Source organism: Gymnoscopelus braueri, assembly GCF_963280865.1.
Source record: "Gymnoscopelus braueri genome assembly, chromosome: 6".
Taxonomy (NCBI): domain Eukaryota; kingdom Metazoa; phylum Chordata; class Actinopteri; order Myctophiformes; family Myctophidae; genus Gymnoscopelus; species Gymnoscopelus braueri.
The window spans coordinates 30,506,781-30,527,964 of NC_137607.1; the positions used below are offsets into that span (position 1 = coordinate 30,506,781).

General features: G+C 45.1%; 1 protein-coding gene across 1 annotated transcript; it reads left to right on the forward strand.

Moving 5' to 3' along the window:
• Positions 1 to 2,164: 2,164 nt before the first annotated feature.
• Positions 2,165 to 3,163, forward strand: LOC308086875 (retinol dehydrogenase 12-like; the record flags this gene model as incomplete). The annotated part of the gene is made up of 1 exon (XM_080430519.1): positions 2,165 to 3,163. The coding sequence occupies one exon, from the start codon at positions 2,165 to 2,167 to the stop codon at positions 3,161 to 3,163; it is 999 nt and encodes a 332-aa protein (XP_080286645.1).
• Positions 3,164 to 21,184: the final 18,021 nt, after the last annotated feature.

The window sequence follows — 21,184 nt, forward strand, 5'->3', positions numbered from 1 at the left end:
CCCTTTTTAAAATGTTTCTTTACATTGGACGACACAGTGTAGCAAAACTATGAATGATGGATGTTGCACAAAAAAATAAAAAGTACATACAGTATATAGGAGGCAGAGCCGTCTACAAATCTGTCTGTCTGTCTGTTTTCTGTCCGGGGCTAATCTCGCAACCTGCTGGACCGATCAGTGCCAACTATCTTGGCACTTTCTTGGCCTGTAGGCCAAGAGGCCAGTAGACCAAGAAAGTACCTCCATGTATTTCCACATATTTACCAGATGAAGATGGTGATTATGGTGAGGTTTCTTATGTTGCTGGTTCGAACCAAGTCTAGCCAGGTGTACAGATGTTGGCTATATGCAGGACTAGCATCCTATACCCATAGATACAAATAGAGAGAAGGGGGAGAGAGAGAAAGAGAGAGAGGTGTTAGATGTATGGCCTCCATACAGAGATAGATTAAGTTAATAATGAGAACGTTCATTCACTTCAAGTGGATACAATATACAATATTCCACCGTTACACCATTTGACATTTTCAGGTTCATACTGTAATTTACATTGTAAAAATGGTGCAAATGTCTTTTCAGATGACGTGAAACCAACATGATTACAAAATATACATTTTAACAAACCTGATACATGCCTTTAAAGACGTTTGTCATCTTGCCAACCCCATTTTGTCACTGACCCAAATGCTTTTGCTCTTTATTTGGACAAAACATTTGTGTGTAACTTTACCATGAGTGGGGTAACTTCTTCTTGTTTGAAGATAACCTCAGGTGCCATGACTCCATTCTTCTTTGCTGCAGCCCTGATGATAAGCTCTGCTTCCTTGACACGACCTTGAGCCAATAGCCAGCGAGGAGACTCTGGGATAAACCTAGCCATTGGACAGGATTAGTTCACTTAACCACTTTACCACAAAATATTTCTATATTACTTCGAAAATAGCCGATCTGTATGCTCACAACGCATCTCGATGGGTTGTGAGCTTCACTGTAGATCTGAAAAAATGTTTGACTTCGTTTGAAGTGCAGACAGCTTTAACGTTTGTGTACTATAAATAAACTTGATTGGACTTGAGATTATTATGCATTCCATACAGTAAGTCTTACCACCACAGAGGTATATAGAGTAGACCAGGAAGAGACAGAGCCACTAGCAGCCATCTCCAGCTCCTGATGTAAAAGGCAAAAAGAGGCAGCAAGGTGTATCCCAGAGAGTAGCCGAAGCCAATTCCAATGATCCCAAAACAGCTTCTCACATCCTTGGTAAGCAGCTCAGAACCTAGACAGACAGACAGACAGACAGACAGACAGACAGACAGACAGACAGACAGACAGACAGACAGACAGACAGACAGACAGACAGACAGACAGACAGACAGACAGACAGATATAGTATATAGATATTTCTGTCTGTTTATCGGACTGTATTTGTGTAATCTCCCTACCCAGTATGAAGGCACAGGTGTAGTTGGCAGCCCTTCCAATAGCCAGTAAGAAGTAGAGGACACAGAACATCTCCCATTTGGTGGCGGCAGCCAGAAGCAGACAAAACACTGTCTGAACTGCCGCAGACACAAAGAAGATCACACGTCGACCGTAACTATGAGTCAATAGAGAGAAAGCACATAGTGTACATGCCACAGATAACTTCACAGAAACAGACACACAGAAACAGACACACAGTGTGTGTGTGTGTGTGTGTGTGTGTGTGTGTGTGTGTGTGTGTGTGTGTGTGTGTGTGTGTGTGTGTGTGTGTGTGTGTGTGTGTGTGTGTGTGTGTGTCTGGTGGATCTGGTCCCAGACAAGATCAGAGAAGTACAGGAAAGAACAACAAAAATGTATAAACACAGCACTGTAAAACTAGACAATGTCAATTCCTGGAGTGGTTATAAAATAAGCTATCTGGATTGCAATTTGCAGCGTAAAATGTGGAAATATATAGGCCTATGTGTGCGTGCATGCTCTATACATGTGTGGCCTGCTTTTAATCAGGTTTACTTTGGATTATGGCTCACTCAATCGTCTATGATGACAGTCATCAATGACATCAGTCGTGTCACTTCCTGGTTCATATTGTATAAAGAACTTAACCATTGTACGGGCTGAATATCTTGTCTTGTGTCCTCTACGTAGAGCGTAGAACACTTATTTAAAACCAGTGTGTATGGTCGTTTTTGAACCCCACATTAAGAACCTAAGAACCTTCGTTGGCGAGCATAATATATCCTTAACCCTCATCACATTAACAGGGGTGGGATTTTTTGCAATGAGGAAATGGCTGGCAGGAGGGGTGTGTCATAGCAAAGCACGTTTGGATGGAAGGACTGTCCTGATTACCGGAGCCAACACAGGAATTGGTAAAGAGACAGCTGTTGACTTGGCTAGCCGAGGTGCGAGGGTCATTCTGGCTTGTAGAGACATGGATCGGGCCAGTGAAGCTGCAGAGGTTATACGGAAGAGCAGTGGGAACGGGAACGTTATTTTCAAAAAGTTGGACTTAGCATCTCTGCAGTCAGTGCGAGAACTGGCAAAAGACATACTGGCCAGTGAAGAGAGGTTGGATGTTCTTATCAATAATGCAGGTGTCATGTACTGTCCAAAATGGCTGACTGAAGATGGCTTTGAGATGCAGTTTGGTGTGAACCACTTGGGTCACTTCCTGTTAACAAACCTCCTTTTGGATCTCCTGAAGAAGACAGCTCCTAGTCGTATTGTGAATGTCTCCAGTATCGCTCACAAGAGAGGTAAAATCAATTTTGATGACATAAACCTAGATAAAGAATACAACCCCTGGACAAGTTACCAGCAAAGCAAACTCGCTAACGTCCTCTTCACAAGGGAGCTGGCCCGCCGACTGCAAGGTACTGGGGTAACTACATACAGCCTACACCCTGGAGTTATCCGAACTGAGCTTGGGCGACACCTCGAACCTGCACTGCCCCTGTGGAAGAGACTTGTATATAAATCACTTATGATTTTCTTCAAATCGCCGAAGGAAGGAGCCCAGACCACGATCCACTGTGCTGTGGATGAAAGCCTACAGAATGAGAGTGGACTGTACTACAGTGACTGCAGCCCTAAAACAGCGGCACCTCAGGGCCTGGACGATGAAGCAGCCAAGAAGCTGTGGGATCTGAGTGCATCAATGGTTGGTCTGGGTTGATGGTGAGAATGATGAGAACATCCAGCCAGCTAGGACAAGGGTTCCCAGACTTTTCAGGCCGTGACCCCCCAAAATTCCCTGACCAGCACTTGGAATTGTAAGCATTGCATTTAATTTGACTCGGTTCCACAGAAAAATATTGTGAAAATAGCCGATCTACAAGATCACAACGCCTCGCAGTGAGCTTGTAGATCGACTATTTTCACAATGTTTGCCTCTTATACTTCATATTTGACAATTTGGCCAATTTGGTATAAAAAGGTCTTAAAAGGCTTTAAATTATTTGTTTACTGTTGAGTGAGAACACAGTGTTGCACATTAAGCTAATCATCTGGGGACCCCCAAAATAATATGGGGATCCCACTGAGCTAGGAGAGGGCCACTTACTAGGACTGCGGGTGTGATGCGCCAACTGGGGAGTTGGTCGGATTGGCGGTTGTTCAGAAATGTACCACAAATCTCTGTATCTCTCCGTCTGTGTCCCTTCTATGCCCATATATGGAGATCCCTGATGTCATCAATTTTATGTCATACATGTTGTACTGACTTCATAGTCTGGCCTACCGGCGAGCTGTGTAGAACCAGTAGCCTTCCAACCCAAAACCAGGGTCAAACTATCTCAGTGGAAGAGTATAGGGAGACCACCTCCACTGCAGATGTACTAGTTCTATTATATTGACATGTACCATATAGAATGGTAGCAGAGATCAAAGGGACAGGATGATGTATTCAGTAATCTCCATATTTGGGCAAAACCTATGATGTCAGTCATTTCCATATTTGGGTGCAGAAATACTTTCAACAACATCATCAATATGATGTCAGTCATCTCCATTTTAGGAGATGAATGACATATTAGGTCTAACTACATGTCTATCGCCTGAGAGGAGATTCCATCAGTCGGAGCATGAGACAGCAACAAAGGGAGAAGGTTCCTCACATCGTCCATTTCTCCCCTTGTCGAATCATAATTATATTTCTCCAGCGGTGAGATGATGGAAGAGTACCACCAGGGGACTTTGAGGAAATCCCCCCTGTCGGAGCGTGAGAAGACACAGCAACAGCAGCAGCAACAAGAGAGGGTTCCTCGTCGAATCATCCATTTTGCCAGTGGGGAGACGATGGAGGAATACAGTACAGATGAGGAGGACGTCGAAAACCAGGAGCCTAAGAGGAAATCCCCCCCATCAAAGAAGCCCTTGGTTCCATACGTCTGGTTCTACATCCGGAAAGCTGCTACCTCCACCCTCTTAGTCTGCGACTACCTGGGAGAGAAGTTGGCTTCCCTCTTTGGCCTAACATCAGACAAGTATCAGTACACCATCGATTCATATTACAGGCTGAAGAAGAAGGAGGAGGAGAATAAAAACAACCTGTTGCCAGACGATGAAAAACAAATGCAATGAGAGCTTTACTTTGATGGGAGTACAGTAAAGAAGATATGCGGAGCCTTGCAATGTTTGGCAATGTTTCAGACCACTATCAATTTATATTATAAAATTGAAGTTAAATATTTCAAAAATGTTAAAAGAAAATGTGTGAAAAAGAAAATATGTGGAGGTAGGCTACTTCCTTGTCCTACTGGCAGCGTGCACAAGACATTTCCAGCTGTTTGCAAGTTTAACTGCGGACACACAGGCTCAGACAACCCTCCCCACAGACCCATTCCTATAGACGGCTTCTGATGGAGAGTATAATGACATAAAAGACAAATAGACTCAAACAAAACACTCTGCCTGTAGAACAGAGACAACAACAAACACACCTGTTTTCCAGTCCTCAGAGACAAACCGAAATGTGTCTGTCCTACAGAGACAAAAAGAAAAATAGAAAAACGGTCTTCCCAAATACGGTATGGACTGAGGAAGGGCCAAACAGTGAAACCGAGATTATGAATTTCTAATATGTGAAAAATATTTGAAAAATAAATCGAATCAGTGCAGCAAAGAAACAAGACAGGGTATCCACAGTACTTAGAGGCCAAATGTGGAGCCATATGTAACTTCATATTTGGGCAAGACTGATAGTGATGACAATCATCTCCATATTTGAGCAAAAACTCCATATTTTGGGCAAAGTTTGGGGGGTCAGAACTACCGGACCTTACTATAAATGCATGAAGTGTGTGTGTGTGTGTGTCTCTCTCGAGGGACTGTCCGACTGACCGACCTCAAACTTGGAGCGCGGGTCACCGAGGACCGCCAGAACCCAGAGTCGAGTCGGGTTGGATAAGCGGTTGTCCAGAACCGCCGATCCGACCGATATGCCCATATATGGGCCTGACTGATATCAAACTCAATGTGGTCGGATCAGGGGATATAAAAAAAAATTGCGATAAATCTGCAAATCCCCATATATGGAGTACCCTGATATTATCAATATGACATCATAATAATGATGTCTAGACTCCATATTTGGGCATGCTTGACACGGAACGGTACAATGGGTTCTATGGGTACGACTTGCACAGAGTAGGCCGTTGCTGTTCTTGTACAGACAAAAACTGACCCCCTTCAATGTCACGCATGCACAAGCGGCAGCATCCCCCCATGCCTATGTGTATTCTACAGCTCTCTTAATCCAACATTTAGACTGTAAGCATGACACAATTTACAACATGGAGTTAAATGACCTGGGGTGGTTAAACGAAAACAATTAGACTAAACATACAAACCATTTTAAATATACTCATATATTCATACAATGTCAACGATAATTATAACTAACTAGATGTGAGGGCCGCTTCGCGGCCCTCACATCTAGGCCCGATCCGAGGTTGGTCCAAGACTCATCAGATGTCAGGGCCATCAAACTCTCCAAACATTTCCTCCTTCTAAATATTCCCCTCTCCTTCAAATTCCTCCTCATGCTTTAGCGGTGTGTGTAACAGATTCACATCCTCATCGTTCCTAAACATTTCGACTGTTATCCCTTCTAAATAGTCAATTTCCTCTGTAAGAGATATTTCTGAACCATGACGGCGACCTGGCCTAATTATATAGACATAGCTTTTGTCAATTATATAGTAGTAAGATAAGATAAGATAAGATAAGATAAGATAAGATAAGATAAGATAAGATAAGATAAGATATGTGACCCCTAGAAGCCTGCCTGGTACTGTGGTGTGACTATGATGATCTCTCACATAAGTACAGACACACTATCGTTCTGTACTTTGTCAGAACTGTGTACTGCCGCATGGTCATTTGTATGACCATGCATGCGGGCACATTTTACTGTGTTTCTTGGCTACTATGTATTTTTTGTATGACCTGTTGTGAAGTGCACAGAGACCCCTTGGGGCTATGTTGCACTATAAATAAAAATAAACTGAAACTGAAACTATGGCGGTGTCACTATTGTGACACCGCATTCAATTAAAATCCTGTCATGCCCTTCATTAATCACTCATCATGTACTGTACATATCTGTTTCGACTCTCTATAACGAAAAACATCACATGGATGCACCTGGGACGTATCATCAGTGTTGTAGCCTGGGGTCATAGGATGTTTCGGGTCTCGCAACATACACCCTCCCCCAGGTGACCCAGCCAAGGTTGATCAAGCCTCGACTTACGTCCCAGTAGCTACCCACGGTCAGTCCTCTTAGGGAGAGACAGGGCCACTCAGTCCGCTTCTCCGGAAATACTCTGCCGGGACTCGGGGAGGCTCTGGCACGTGGAGGGACTAGGCTCTGTGGGTTGACTCCTGGCCGGGCTCCTCCTTCGTCTCACCAGGTCCAGGACCTGAGCGTTGCACCAGACTCCCCTGCTCCAAACATTTCATTCTGGTGTGATGGTGTCTTGGCCCGTGATGGTACTGCAATGACCACCATGGCCCGTGGTGGTACTGCAGGCTCCCTTGCGTCTTACTTGAATGGTCCTCCCAAAGGCCTCACCGTGGATTTGTTGGGCTTCTTCCTCACGGAAGACACAGACTGGGGCGCCAACCCAAACTGCTCCCGGATGCCGTCTATATTCCGGCTGTCACCCGACTCTCCGGTGGTCACCAATCTATTCCTGGTTGTCACGTAGTCTATAAATTCCTATGAGCCACTATAAATAGAATAACTATAACGAAAAACATCACATGGATGCACCTGGGACGTATCATCAGTGTTGTAGCCTGGGGTCATAGGATGTTTCGGGTCTCGCAACATACACCCTCCCCCAGGTGACCCAGCCAAGGTTGATCAAGCCTCGACTTACGTCCCAGTAGCTACCCACGGTCAGTCCTCTTAGGGAGAGACAGGGCCACTCAGTCCGCTTCTCCGTACATTCTTGTAGAACTTGATCTCCTCCTGTCCTCAAGTAACACTGTCCTTTGAAAAGGATCCGACCTAAATGCCCATAAATGGCTTCGATGTCATCAGTATTCTATTTTGACATTGCCAATCCAGTCTCAAATTCTCAATAGTGGTGGGCATGAACATTACCCCTGTGCCACCTGGCCGCCACAAGTAAGTTTTTCATTCTATAAGTGAGAAAGACAGCTTTGAGTAGAACATCATACCGGTCAGAGATGATTCCTGACACAAACGCTCCGGTGAGAATTCCCAGGAAGTACACAGTCATCGTGAACGGGGCTTTCCAGCCGTCTTCACACACCAGATCCCACTACACACACACACACACACGCACACACACACACACACACACACGCACACACGCACACAGAAAGATGGTTCATGTCAGACAAAATAGAATTCCAGGACCCGAGTTGAGAAAAAGACAAATGCTCAGTAGAACATGCTAGCATAATGGGACACACGTTAAGTAGGCCCTAAGGCTCATTTAAACATACTGGTATAGTCATGGCCTGTAGGGAATCAAGTTTGTTAAAACATTGTATTTTTGACGAGAGAGGACACAGAATGCATCCAATGTGTATATCAGATCAGTAAAGAACAAAGGTCAAGAACGCAAGGCTAAGAGATAGAAAACATTTTGGATGATGAAAAGAGGGCTAGTGACTTCTGAAGTCAAACGCAAGATTACTTAAGTGTACTTCTGTTCGTGTTTACTTACTTATGAATTACTAGAAAAAACACTATACTCTAAATGTGCATTTTGTACAGACCTCAGTAATGATGGTGGACGAGTATCTCTCAGAGCTGAACACCCAGCCATCCACACATCCCTCTGTCTTGTTAGCATAGAAACCAGCCCCAGACCCCTCCACCGGCTGTCTATACCTGGAACATAGTCATACAGACACAGCATTCAGGAAAATGCAAGTATGGTAAGTGTCAGAAGTCAGAACATAAGCGTGAGAGAGTGAATCATGTCATATCCCACCTATAGAACTTTCAAGCCCTTGTCTCAGTCTCCCTTGTCCCTCGTCTTGGGTCCTACTCTCCACTCGGACTGTGATTGTCTGTCTGTCTGTCATTTTCAAATACTTGTAGCTGCAAGACTGGGCTTTATTCCCTTTCAACTCAATAATGATATAGTCCACATTCCTTTGTGGTATTTGTCACTGTATAGTTGCTAACACAGCGAAATGAGGATTCTGCATTTAACCCATCCTAATTAACAGGAGCGGTGGGCGCTACGGGGGGAAGTTGGGGGTTGAGTGTCTTGCTCAAGGACATTTCGACACACTGAGATCTGGGATTGAACCTGGGACCTCTGGCTTCCCAGGCTAACCATTCAGATGGCGGCCCCCATAGCGAATAAAATAAGTTGTTATTATTAACATAGTATAATAAATAAGTATATTATATTATATATAATAGATACAATTGTTGATTTATTCCATTTAATTACATTGTTTTAGTTTTCACACCAACTATATTCATTTACATATTTACTAAGTATGTATAAGCAAATATATATTTCAAATATCCAAAATCATGAAATCAATCAACTCTGCATTTACTCTGGAGCTAGTTACCTGGAGCAGCGACTTAGAGTGACTTCCCCTTTCACCTCTTCTGGGGGAATAGATAGATTGAGGTCCAGGCTGAAGGACGGAGAGGAAGAGGAGTTGAGGGGAGATAAGCGGCAGCGGTGTGGAGGTATATCAGCAATGAAGACTATGGCCATGCCCACATAACCGCTGGGTACACAGCCGAGGCTTAGGAGGAAGAAGACCGTCTTCTGGAATGGACCCCAGACGCCAAGAAAAGAGGTGGCCTCCTCGAACTTCATCACGAACAGGCACACATGCACACAGTGACATGAAGACACTCAGGGAGCAGAGCACGAGGTAAGCAAACATGTGTAAGCAAACTGGTTCTAGCTTGGTAAACACTCCCTCCGGAAATCTCATTTCCAAATGGAAATGAGATTTCCGGAGGGAGGGTTTACCAGGCTAAACTGGTTCTACATAACGGCCTAACTTTGAGGTCGGGTTATATCTTACAGGTACAGAGATTGCACCATAGACTTGGGCCCTATTCCTCGAAAGGTGAATTAGAGCTAAAGCCTGGCTTTAACCCCTATCCTGGCTTAATTTAGCCAGGATTAGGGCTGAATCGGTTCCATGAAAGCTGAATTATCTTGAAGATTAGTTTAGCCAGTTCACCCTGGCTTAGTTTAGCCATGACCCGATTCCACGAAATAGAATTGAAGCAAGCCTACCTTAGTTAATGTGATATCGTAGCTTTGCTGATATCTAGAATAACCACTCCAGTATTTCAGGTCACTGTATGTTTATTTGCTTTCAAGTTAACGTGTACAGGAACCGGCTTGGGTAAACAACATGCTGCCTGGGAGCAGCCTCACTGCGCATGTCAGAATGCTTTCTCACCAGGGTCACCAGACTTAGTATCTGGTGCCCTCCTCCGGACTGGAGTGATAGAACAGGTTACAATTATCACAGGATATCACATCCCTTCCCCCTTAAGCTGAACACACACATCAACAGTAGACCCCCAAAACAAGTAGAATAAAGTGCTTCAATTTGCTAAACTGTAAACAACTGGCACTTAAAACACATCCTCAAATAACAACAATAACAGCCTCTTTTTTTTTTTTTTTTTTTTTTTACGAGGCACCACAATGTCCAAGTTCAAGTTACTTAGTTCAACACAGGGAAGGTGGGTAGACCACCACACTTCCCATGAGCCTCAGAGCGTATTCTTGCTCTTTTGTTGAGAGGACTCACTATTTATACACAAAGTCAGTTAAGTGAGCAGGAGCTCGTCTCACCCTCAGGGAGCAGCGCGGTGTCGGCGGTGGCTCTGCTCCCCCGGCCAGCAGTCCCACAGCAGGAGGTTGAACCGGAATCACCAGAGGAACGGCTGCCCTCTCACTGATGGGAGGGGCGACGACAGAGTCCTCCGCCGAGGCTTCCGTGGACAGGTCTGGAGACTGAAGACCTCCGGTCTCCACACTCTCCTCTGCGGCTGTTGTTCCGCTGGCCGTCGTTGCATAGCGCTGTCGGACCTGATCAACGTGACGCCTGACAGAACGCCCACCTCCAACCTGCGCCGTATACGACACTGGACCAGTGCTTTCTTCAATGACTGCTGGTATCCACTTTGGTCCGTAGCTGTAGTTCCGGACAAACACGTCATCCCCTGGTGCAAAACTCCTCAGCTTGCTGTGTGCATCATGCCTTACTTTCTGTTTGAGTTGACTCTGGCGGACCTTGCTCTTCACATCCGGCAGCAGTAGATCCAGTGCGGAGCGCAATCTTCGAGACATGAGCAACTCAGCAGGTGACAACCCAGTTGTTGACTGGGGTGTAATTCTGTAGTTAAACAGGAATCGGGCTACTTTAGTCTCCAGTGTGTCTCCCTTCACCTTTTTTATGCCATCTTTGAACGTTTGCACGGCTCTTTCGGCCAGTCCATTTGACGCTGGGTGGAATGGTGCAGAGGTAACATGCTGTATGCCGTTCTGCTTCATGAAGGCCTTGAACTCTGCACCTGTGAAACATGCCGCATTATCAGACACCAGCATCTGTGGCAGGCCACAAATGCTGAAGCACTGCCTGAGTTTTTCAATGGTCGCTTGACTTGTCGATGTACTGGTCGGATAGACGTCGATCCATTTAGAATGTGCATCCACTATGACTAGGAACATTTTTCCTAGGAAGGGGCCTGCATAATCAATGTGAATTCTGCTCCAAGGCGTCTCAGGCCACTCCCACGGATGTAGTGGTGCACGGCCCGGAGTTTTTCTGCTTTCCTGGCAAGGCTGGCAGGTCTGCACCACCCGTTCAATCTCCTTGTCCATTCCTGGCCACCATACGTAGGAGCGTGCCAGGCCCTTCATCCGTGACATGCCAGGGTGCGCTTGGTGTAGTTGCTGTAGTATGGCCTTCCTCCCCCTTTCCGGAACGACCACTCTGGCCCCCCATATCACACAACCATCCTTTACGCTCAACTCTAGCCTTCTCTGGCTGTAAGGGAGGAATGACGGGTCCACCTCTCTTGGCCACCCCCTCAAGCACCATTGATGTACTTGAGAGAGTGTTACGTCCTTTGCAGTCCACTGCTTCACCTGTGATGTAATCCCATCCTCGTCGCCAATATGTGATATCGTAGCTTTGCTGATATCTAGAATAACCACTCCAGTATTTCAGGTCACTGTATGTTTATTTGCTTTCAAGTTAACGTGTACAGGAACCGGCTTGGGTAAACAACATGCTGCCTGGGAGCAGCCTCACTGCGCATGTCAGAATGCTTTCTCACCAGGGTCACCAGACTTAGTATCTGGTGCCCTCCTCCGGACTGGAGTGATAGAACAGGTTACAATTATCACAGGATATCACAGTTACCATGGCAATTTAGCTGTGAAGTTAGCCTGGTCAGGAGCAGGCTAACAGCCAAGCATACTTAATCCAGTGCCTTGTTCTTCAAGTTTTTCCACAGTTAATTCAAAACATGTGTTTGTATATGGACTCATTTTAATGACCCTGCATTCAAATAAAATGAAATAAATACAATAAGATATAATCAAATGAATTATATTACTGAAATAATGTGTGACCATGAATCATAATTGTTTCACAATGACTCATGTGATATGTCATTGTCACTCTGTTAACACTATAGTTCATATAGTTGTTAGATGTTTGATAATAAATTACTGATTTTTTTTTAAATGTCTGACATATATATATATATATATATATATATATATATATATATATATATATATATATATATATATATATATATATATATATATATATATAATTAGAATGATTAGTTCTGGGTTTAAAAGAGCCTCTTCACTGAATGTAAGTCAATGAGGAGCATATTTTAAATTATCAATTTCTAGTCAATGGAGAAATTATTTTGTATTTCTTGTCCACCTTTGGAGTTACATCATGATGGCAAGGTAACTACACAACCCAAACCTCTACCAAAGTGGTCTTGCAAATGTGGGGTTATTGCGCGTCAACCCCCCCCCCCCCCCCCCCCCCTCCGTGTGTCCCGTCGTGCATCCCGTCACGGCCCCCGTCGCGGTCACCGCCCCCGTCGCGGTCACCGCCCGTCCCCGGGCGTCCCGTTGCCCCCCGCCCCGTCCCGTCCCGTCCCGTCCCGTCCCGTCGCAAACACGCACACGCACGCGCACGCACACGCGCACACACACACACACACACACACACACACACACACACACACACACACACACACACACACACACTCTGTGTGTGCTTGCAATACTTTGCCACGCTTTCTCCCTGGATCTATTTATTGCGGTCGCGTTTCCTTTCTTGCTTAAATACATTTTACTTCATGAGCTGCTGCAGTGCTGCTGTTCAGCCACAGAGAAGAACGCCGCTCTGGTTTTGGACTCCATGATTGGTCAAGTTCAAGGATTCTGCTATCGACTTTCATGGTCTTTTATAGGAATACGTGAAGCCTGGCTTCATTATCCTGGCTCGACACAGCCTGGCTTGACAAGTCCTAGCTCGACAAAGTCGCTCCTTTTCAGCCTGGCTTGGCGTTCATGGAACCGAATAAACCAGACTATACGGACCCGACTTTGTCAAGCCTGGATTTGACTTAAGGCCAGGCTTATTTAATTCACCTTTCGAGGAATAGGGCCCAGGTCTGTCTCCCCATGAACAAAGCCTGGTTGTTCCTAATCTACTGTTGTAGATTGTGTAGATACACTTCCCATCACACAAGGAACTTTTTACCAGCTGCTGCAAAGTCGCTGGTCTATACACAGGCATACCTCAGAGTCAGAGATGGTCTTTAAGCCAATGGGGAGACCCTGCTGCCTCATTTGCATAGAGATCGAAATTTGCATCGAGATGGTCTTTAAGCCAATGGGGAGACCCTGCTGCCTCATTTGCATCGAGATCGAAATTTGCATCGAGTTGGTCTTTAAGCCACACACACACACACACACACACACACACACACACACACTCACAGACTGAACGCTTTGAGGACCCCTAAGGGTCTGTAGGTTTTTGTCTGTAGGTGGCCCAGGGACCCCCAAGGATCCCTAAGGGGGGGGGGGGGGGGGGCAGGGACCCCCTGGGTACTTTTTTTTGTCTGTAGGTCCCCCTGCTCGAAATTTGAGCTGCCTGCTGTTACCCCCCCCCCCCCCAAGGGGTCCAGGGACCCCCTGGGTATTTTTTTTTTTTTTTTTTTTGTCTGTAGGTCCAGGACCCCCAAGGACCCCTAAAGTATCATTCATAGTCGGACGTAAGGAGACGTAACGAGCGCCAACGCTCCTTACGTTGTTGGTTTTGTCTCCCCCTCCGTCACTTGCGGCTCCAGGATTTCCTTCCGTGCAGTCGACATTCACCGTCAGGCCGACGTGTACGTTCAACTACGTTGCCTGTAGTACCAGTGGTGCCCGTTGGCAGTATAAGGAAAAAAAGTTTTCCTCTGGCCCTCTTTCTCCAAAAAAAGACCCACGTTGGTTGGTGGAAGTACTTGAGTAAATGTACTTAATTACTTTTACTCTGTCACCCCTCGTTCCACGGGCTGTGACAATATATGGCATATATAGCACAGTGCAGTAGGGGTCCCCCTGGGTATTATTATTTTTTTTGTCTGTAGGTCCCCCTGCTCGAAATTTGAGCTGCCTGCTGTTCTGCAGCATTTTGCTCTGTACATGGCTGCTCTCTATCCCTCTTTCTCTCCAGACACATTAGGTGGTATGGCAGCGACTACACGCTTTTTTCCACATTCGCATTATATTTGAATAGCAAAATTATTTCTGACAGCCCTATCAGGAACCAGGTCTATGAAAACAAGCCGCGCTTACAAATGCAAAATACAGCATGCAGCTGGTATGAACAAAGCCTGGTTGTTCCTAATCTACTGTTGTAGATTGTGTAGATACACTTCCCATCATACAAGGAACTTTTTCTACACAGTGCGAGTATTTGGGGACATCATCATCATTGGGCAACTTGACCTGATCAAAGTTTTCTGATGTCAAATTAAAAACAATTCCTCAATACAAAACAATGAAATAACAAAAATAGAATGTGCATACAGTACCTTTCCCATGAGGAATGAGCATGAAGAATAAGAAGAGTGTCCCAGGTGACTTGATTACAGTAGTCTGCACCACAAGAATGTACCATTGACCATTGTCAAAAAACCCAGAGATAAAGACATTGTGGTTGACCCTGGTAGCAGTACGATAGATAAGGAGGCCTAATACAGGCCTCCTTATCTATACAGACATGCCGGTGTGTAGAATCATAAACATCTTCGCCCCCCAAAGAAGATAAGGAGGCGACAGAACAGAACAGCTATGGGGAAGTTAAGACTGTGTTCTATGAGGATACAGAAGAGAATACCTACCTGTTCTACAACCCAGCCTTGGATCGTATAGGCCATCACACGCGCACACACACACACACACACACACACACACACACACACACACACGTGAGCGCGCGCACACACACCAGGGACGCAGGAGGGGGGGGGGGGTCAACATACATATCCCCCCCCCGCTTTTGGGATGAAGAAAAAAGAAAAAGAAAAAACCTCCGACATCTACACTTCATGGAGTAATTTTTTTGTACCGAATTAACCGAATTAACCAAATTAACCGAATGAAAGTAAAAAAAAAAAAGAAAAACGACCCCCCCCCCCCTCGGTTCTAAAATGCCCTCTGCGTCCCTGAGACACACACGCACGCACGCACGCACGCACGCACGCACGCACGCACGCACACACATACACATACACACACACACACACACACACACACACACACACACACACACACACACACACACACACACACACACACACACACACACAGATATGTTGTCTACTTGTTTGCTTCATCTGTCTTCATTCATTTGCCTGTCTTGTCTACCATGGTTGTATTGCATGTGTCCCATTGTCTCATTACTTTACTCTAAACTGTGTTTGTTTGCTAATGCTTATGTCTTGTGTATTACAGTTTACCCCCCAATAGCTTAAACACTGAATTTAAAGGTAACACACAGTGTTGTGAATTTAAACTAAGGGTGGTGACTGGTGAGTGAAGTTTCAGTTGAGTGACGAGCTCGGAGAACAAGATGACAACAGGCAGTATCACATGACAGGTTCTCAAGTTTATTACACACATAAAGAATATAGAATTGGAAACATGAAAAGAAGACATGAGACAAGGACAAAAACAGAAAGTAGTTGATTGTCATGGCGTCAAGTGTATGTGCTTACGCAGATGAGAGTGATTCAACACATGTATGTACTGAGTCAATCAGATAAAGGTCAGTCCATAATCATAATTCATAACACACAGTTAGTGAAACCTAACACTCAAGGAGCAAAACCTGCACAGAGATTTTATACAGTAACACACACACTGGATATGGTGTTGATACTGACATACCGTTACTAACATGTCATGTGTGGATATACTAACATACAGTTACTAACTTGTTGTCACGGTCCGCTCCTCGGGCCGTGGACTGTGCTCTTATTATTTGGACCTTGAATGCCCTTTTATGGTGTTGGACTCTTTGTTAGGCCTGTTAGGCCACTATTATTGTGGTATTGTTACAATTGTATCCTGTTTCTCTGTTGTTACCTTTTGCCCTGATGTGTATCTTATTTTGTAGTATTGTTTCCTGTCTGCCTTGTTTTCTGTTTCCTGTCTTGTCTCACCAGTCCTCTGATTAACTCTGTCTTGCACCTGTGTCCTAGCCTATCCCTGTGTTGATTGTCAGTTAGTTTCACCTGTGTCCTGTTAACCGTGTGTCTATATATACTCCCCTGTTTGTTCAGTCCCTTGTTCGTTTGTAAAAGTAAGTCACTGTTTTGTCCTAGCCTTGTTCCCCGTTTGTGACGTTTTCCTAGTACCCTCGTATTCCTGTGAATTATTTCCTGTTCCTCTGTTTTTGGTTATTAAAACCCCTTGCACTCGATCCGCCCTGTGTCTGCCTTGTCCTCTGCCTTGTCCTGTGCTTGGGTCCTACACCTCTGATTCAAACCGTGACACTTGTCATGTGTGGATATACTAACAACATGTCATGTGTGGATACTAACATACAGTTACTAACATGTCATGTGTGGATACTAGCATACAGTTACTAACATGTCATGTGTGGATACTAACATACAGTTACTAACATGTCATGTGTGGATACTAACATACAGTTACTAACATGTCATGTGTGGATACTAACATACAGTTACTAACATGTCATGTGTGGATACTAACATACAGTTACTAACATGTCATGTGTGGATATACTAACATACAGTTACTAACATGTCATGTGTGGATATACTAACATACAGTTACTAACATGTCATGTGTGGATATACTAACATTCAGTTACTAACATGTCATGTGTGGATATACTAAAATACAGTTACTAATGGTGGGGTTGTACTTAACCAATTACGCCACCAAGGTTTGAACTAGGAACCTAAGAACTCCTTAAACAGAATTTGAAATGGGAAAAGCACCTACAACAAATTGACCCAACAATACTAGGCTGAGGAACTACAATTAACATGAAATAGAAAACGATAGGTCCTTTTACCGGGTGGGGGGCAGCTTAGTAGTGTACAAAAAGTGGACAAACACAGATGTGCCAAAAGAACAGCAATGTTCTAAAGATAAAACAGAGATTATAATACAAATGGACAGTGGGTTAAAATGCAAGCCATTACATATCAGGGCTAAACACCAATGGCAAAGCCTTTAAAGTAAGAGTGCTGAGTCCTAAAGGGATTGTGCAACCACACACTGGCTCCTGTACTGTACTCCCTGAAGCACTCCTCTTCTCTGGCCACGCCTGTGGATGAAGGAGACTCAACGCCATGCAGTTACATTTCCTTTTACAATAAGTAATTTAGAATGAACTGGTTATTGCCACTTAAACACCAGTGTTATGAATTATGATCATGGGACTGACCTTTATCTGATTGACCCAATACATAAGGTACATGTGTTGAATCACTCTCATCTGCGTAAGCACTTACTGATTCACTTGACGCCATGACAATCAACTACTTTCTGTTTTTGTCCTTGTCTCATATCTTCTGGTCACATGTGTGTAATAAACTTTAGAACTTGTCGTGTGATACTGCCTGGTGTCATCTTGTTCTGCGCACCGCTGCTGTGCGCACACACGACTCAACTGAAACATCATTCACCACCCTTAGTTAGAGGGACACTCATAACGGACCACATGGTTGGTCAACTAAATTCACAAGAACTGGTGTTAAAGATAGCTTAATCTGTTTGCTGGGTAATAATATATTCAGACATCAGGATACCCGTCAAAATATGAGACCAGTGAACCAGATGGATAGATAGAAGTCTAAGTATTTATTATGGCAGAATACAGGGAAATTACAGTGATGGAGGTGAAACGATGATGAAACAATTGATGAAACAGCTGATGATTTTAGGCTATAATGGAAACAAAGGAACAGCAGGAGGGAGAGATTTGACTCTCTCTCACTGCTGGCCGCTAGTGGCAGTGTTTAGGGCTCGGTCTCAAAGCATCGTCTCCCATGCTGCCATGATCACCCCTTGGAGAATGCTGCTACTGGTGCTTGCGTCCTGCTTCTCAGCTCCCCACGTCAAGGTCACCATCCTCTCCGTTCGTGCTTGTGCTTGTTCGCGTGCTGCCGAACAACAATTCCTGGGGCAGTGTGCACGGAATGTCCATCGTACAGCACTGGCCCTTCTCTGGTGGTGGTGTCCCTGACTGTCCCCATCCACCTAGACTCCCGACCGTAGTAGCTGCCCTCCTGCACCAGGTCACAGTGCTCATGTCCTCTCTCTGCAACACCCACCTTGTTTCCTGAATCACACTTTTCTACCTGAAATGATAAATTAGTCTTTCCTCTGGGACCAGCTGATTGGTCTGTCCAGTTCCAACTCCTCTTCAAATAGGTCACCCAAACTGCCAGTCCGTCCGGTAACCGGAACGCTCGCCCCCAAAACACACTCGCCCCCATTCTTTGCGCAGAACTCTCACCCCCAGCGACGGACCACTCGCCCCGCTCATATACAGTAAAAAGAATGGACAAAGCCAGAGCAAGAAAAGTGGGTTTCTAGAGACCATTTTGAAGCTACTTTTTCGGCAAATTGAAATCCGCCATCTTCCGGTCCCGAAATGCTACCGGAAACGACTGCTATTGGCTGCAACCGCAGCAAGGGCGGGTCTTCACTCGGTAGAACCAGAAACCCTAGAAACATACCCTACTTTACCATCCTCATTAATGGGACCATAATTTACTAAACACATATCATGATGATTTAAAAAATACTTTAAACTAGCGATTGAAAACATAGTGTTTATGAAAATGTTTACTGAGGTGATAAAATCAAGTTTAAAGTCTGCCCAAAACCTGATTCAGTTCTATTGAGAGATTATATTGCGACCGGTAGAAGGTGAAATAGCGACATCTGCTGGGCCATTACTAGGAACTGCATACTGTATAGGAGAACCCGGAAGAGAGCTTCAATTCCAGCGGAGATTCCTTGCCACCTGGCCCCGCTTGGTGTGGAACGCTCGTCCCCAGCGGGGGACCATTCGCCCCACTTGGCGAGGAACGCTCGCCCCCAGCGAGGCGGACCACTCGGCCCGCTTGGTGAGAATGGACTACGGCCCCTAATATTAAGTTAGGAAGTAGTTAGGCAAACAGTTACAACGACGGAGGCGCGCAGTCTGAAGCTGACTTGAGCCACGAGAGCGAGCGAGCTCAGGCGAGCGAGTTGCCGTGCCGAACGTGGCGGAGTCCGCTTCAGCCGACTCAGCGCCGTTCGAGTTAACAGGATCGTAAATCATTGCCCGCCCCTAGTCTCGGTACCCCTGAGATGTCAAACGTGGCCGAGTAGGTTACGGAGGCCAGAAATACCTGGCGGGTCCGACTGTTCCGAGGTCGGCGAATTTGTGGGTCAGTCCGTTCCGACATGGCCGGATTTGTGGGTCCGACTGTTCCGAGGTAACCGGATTTGACTGGGGCGAGTGTGTTTTGGGGCGAGCGTTCTTGTATTCGTCCATCCTACCCCATTAGCCACAGGCTGCTCTCATTAGCACCAATTGCAATGTCAATTAGAGACAAGTCAGTTACAATACAGACAGTACCAAATTAAAAGCATGCAACAAAACACACCATGCTTAAAATATAAAGGCACTGCTAAACCATACAAGTACAAATAAATGTTGTATAAATCGGTCGGCACTGCATGCAAACAATATGGAAACAGTTTGTCTGACTTGTTGACTGGCTTACATATGGAGTCGATTATAGTATGCCGTAATGGTGCATTGGGTGCAATCTGAATGCTAAATAATGTCTGTGTAGCACAGATGGTAGGCTACACTCACTGACCGTCTTGGCTGGGATTTTTGTTTTGGCTCCGACTTGGATGTTTGGTTTCCCATGCAGGAGATGACAGGGACGTGTAGCCTGTCTTGTCTCTTGCGGATTGTTTACAGAAAATCTGTATCTGTGATCCCGTGAAATGTAATTACTCTAATAGGTCTCAGGGGGGCATTTTGTCCTCAAATTGTGTTTGTTTGTGGCCTGGCTGCTATGCAACTGTCGGATGCTGTCAGTTGAATGCCACAGTCAAATCATCATCAAGTGTGTTGTCTGTTTTTTCCCAAACATGGTTATAGTCATCTTAATCCAATCCGCACCTCAGATTGTGTGTCTGCATGTCCATTCACCTAACAGTGCATCCATATCTCTTTATATCACTGTCTCCCTGCCTGTTAGCTGTACTTGTGGAACTGGAGACATGGATGATTGCAGTTGCAGTTGTCTCGATCCATAAATATAGTAGTGCCTGTGGCACTGGTGCATGCAGAGCAGTACAAGGAAAAAGTCACCAGGGATTGAGTGTACTACACTGGTTTCCTCCACCAGGCCAGACGGATGAAGGCTGGAGGTTTTCCACTTCTCCACATAGGGGGTGTACAAACGTGTGCAGTTGTACCGTCTGTCGTACAAACTCACTCATATAGGCCTGAGTCGGCAACCTGGCCTGGCCGGAGACCTGCACTTCAAGTGCACTTTTCTAGTTTAAATCTGCTATCAAAGAGGACGATTGCTCCTCTCAAAGCAGACAGGCATCAGAGCTTGCAAACTGCTGTTCTGTCATTATTGTGAGTTTGTGACCCTGCATTACATACAGTAGAATCTATCTACAACTGTCCTCTACTTCCGGTTCATATACATTATTGTTATAGGCTAATAATAATCAAATCAAATCAAATCAAACATTATTTATAGAGCAACCGTAGTTGACCAAAGTAAAAAAAAACTAAAGCGAGAGAGATATGTGTAAAAACACTAGCATAAAACAAGTGTTTAATTAAAATTAAGCTCAGCTATGGTTAAAAGCCAAAGCGAAAAGGTGAGTCTTGAGTAAGGACTTAAAAACCTCTATGATATATCATCCTCTTTGCATCTGTCCCTGTCTTTGACCCTGTCCTCTGGCAGCAGCAACTGTCTGCCTCCTTTCTGTCTATCGTTCTGTCTGCCTCATCTTCCCTCACACTCTGTTTTGCTCCTAGCTAGTAGTGTTGACTGAGACAGGTTGTACTTAGCTGTCCCCACGTTACTTCCTGCTCAAATCGTTTCTTCGGGAAT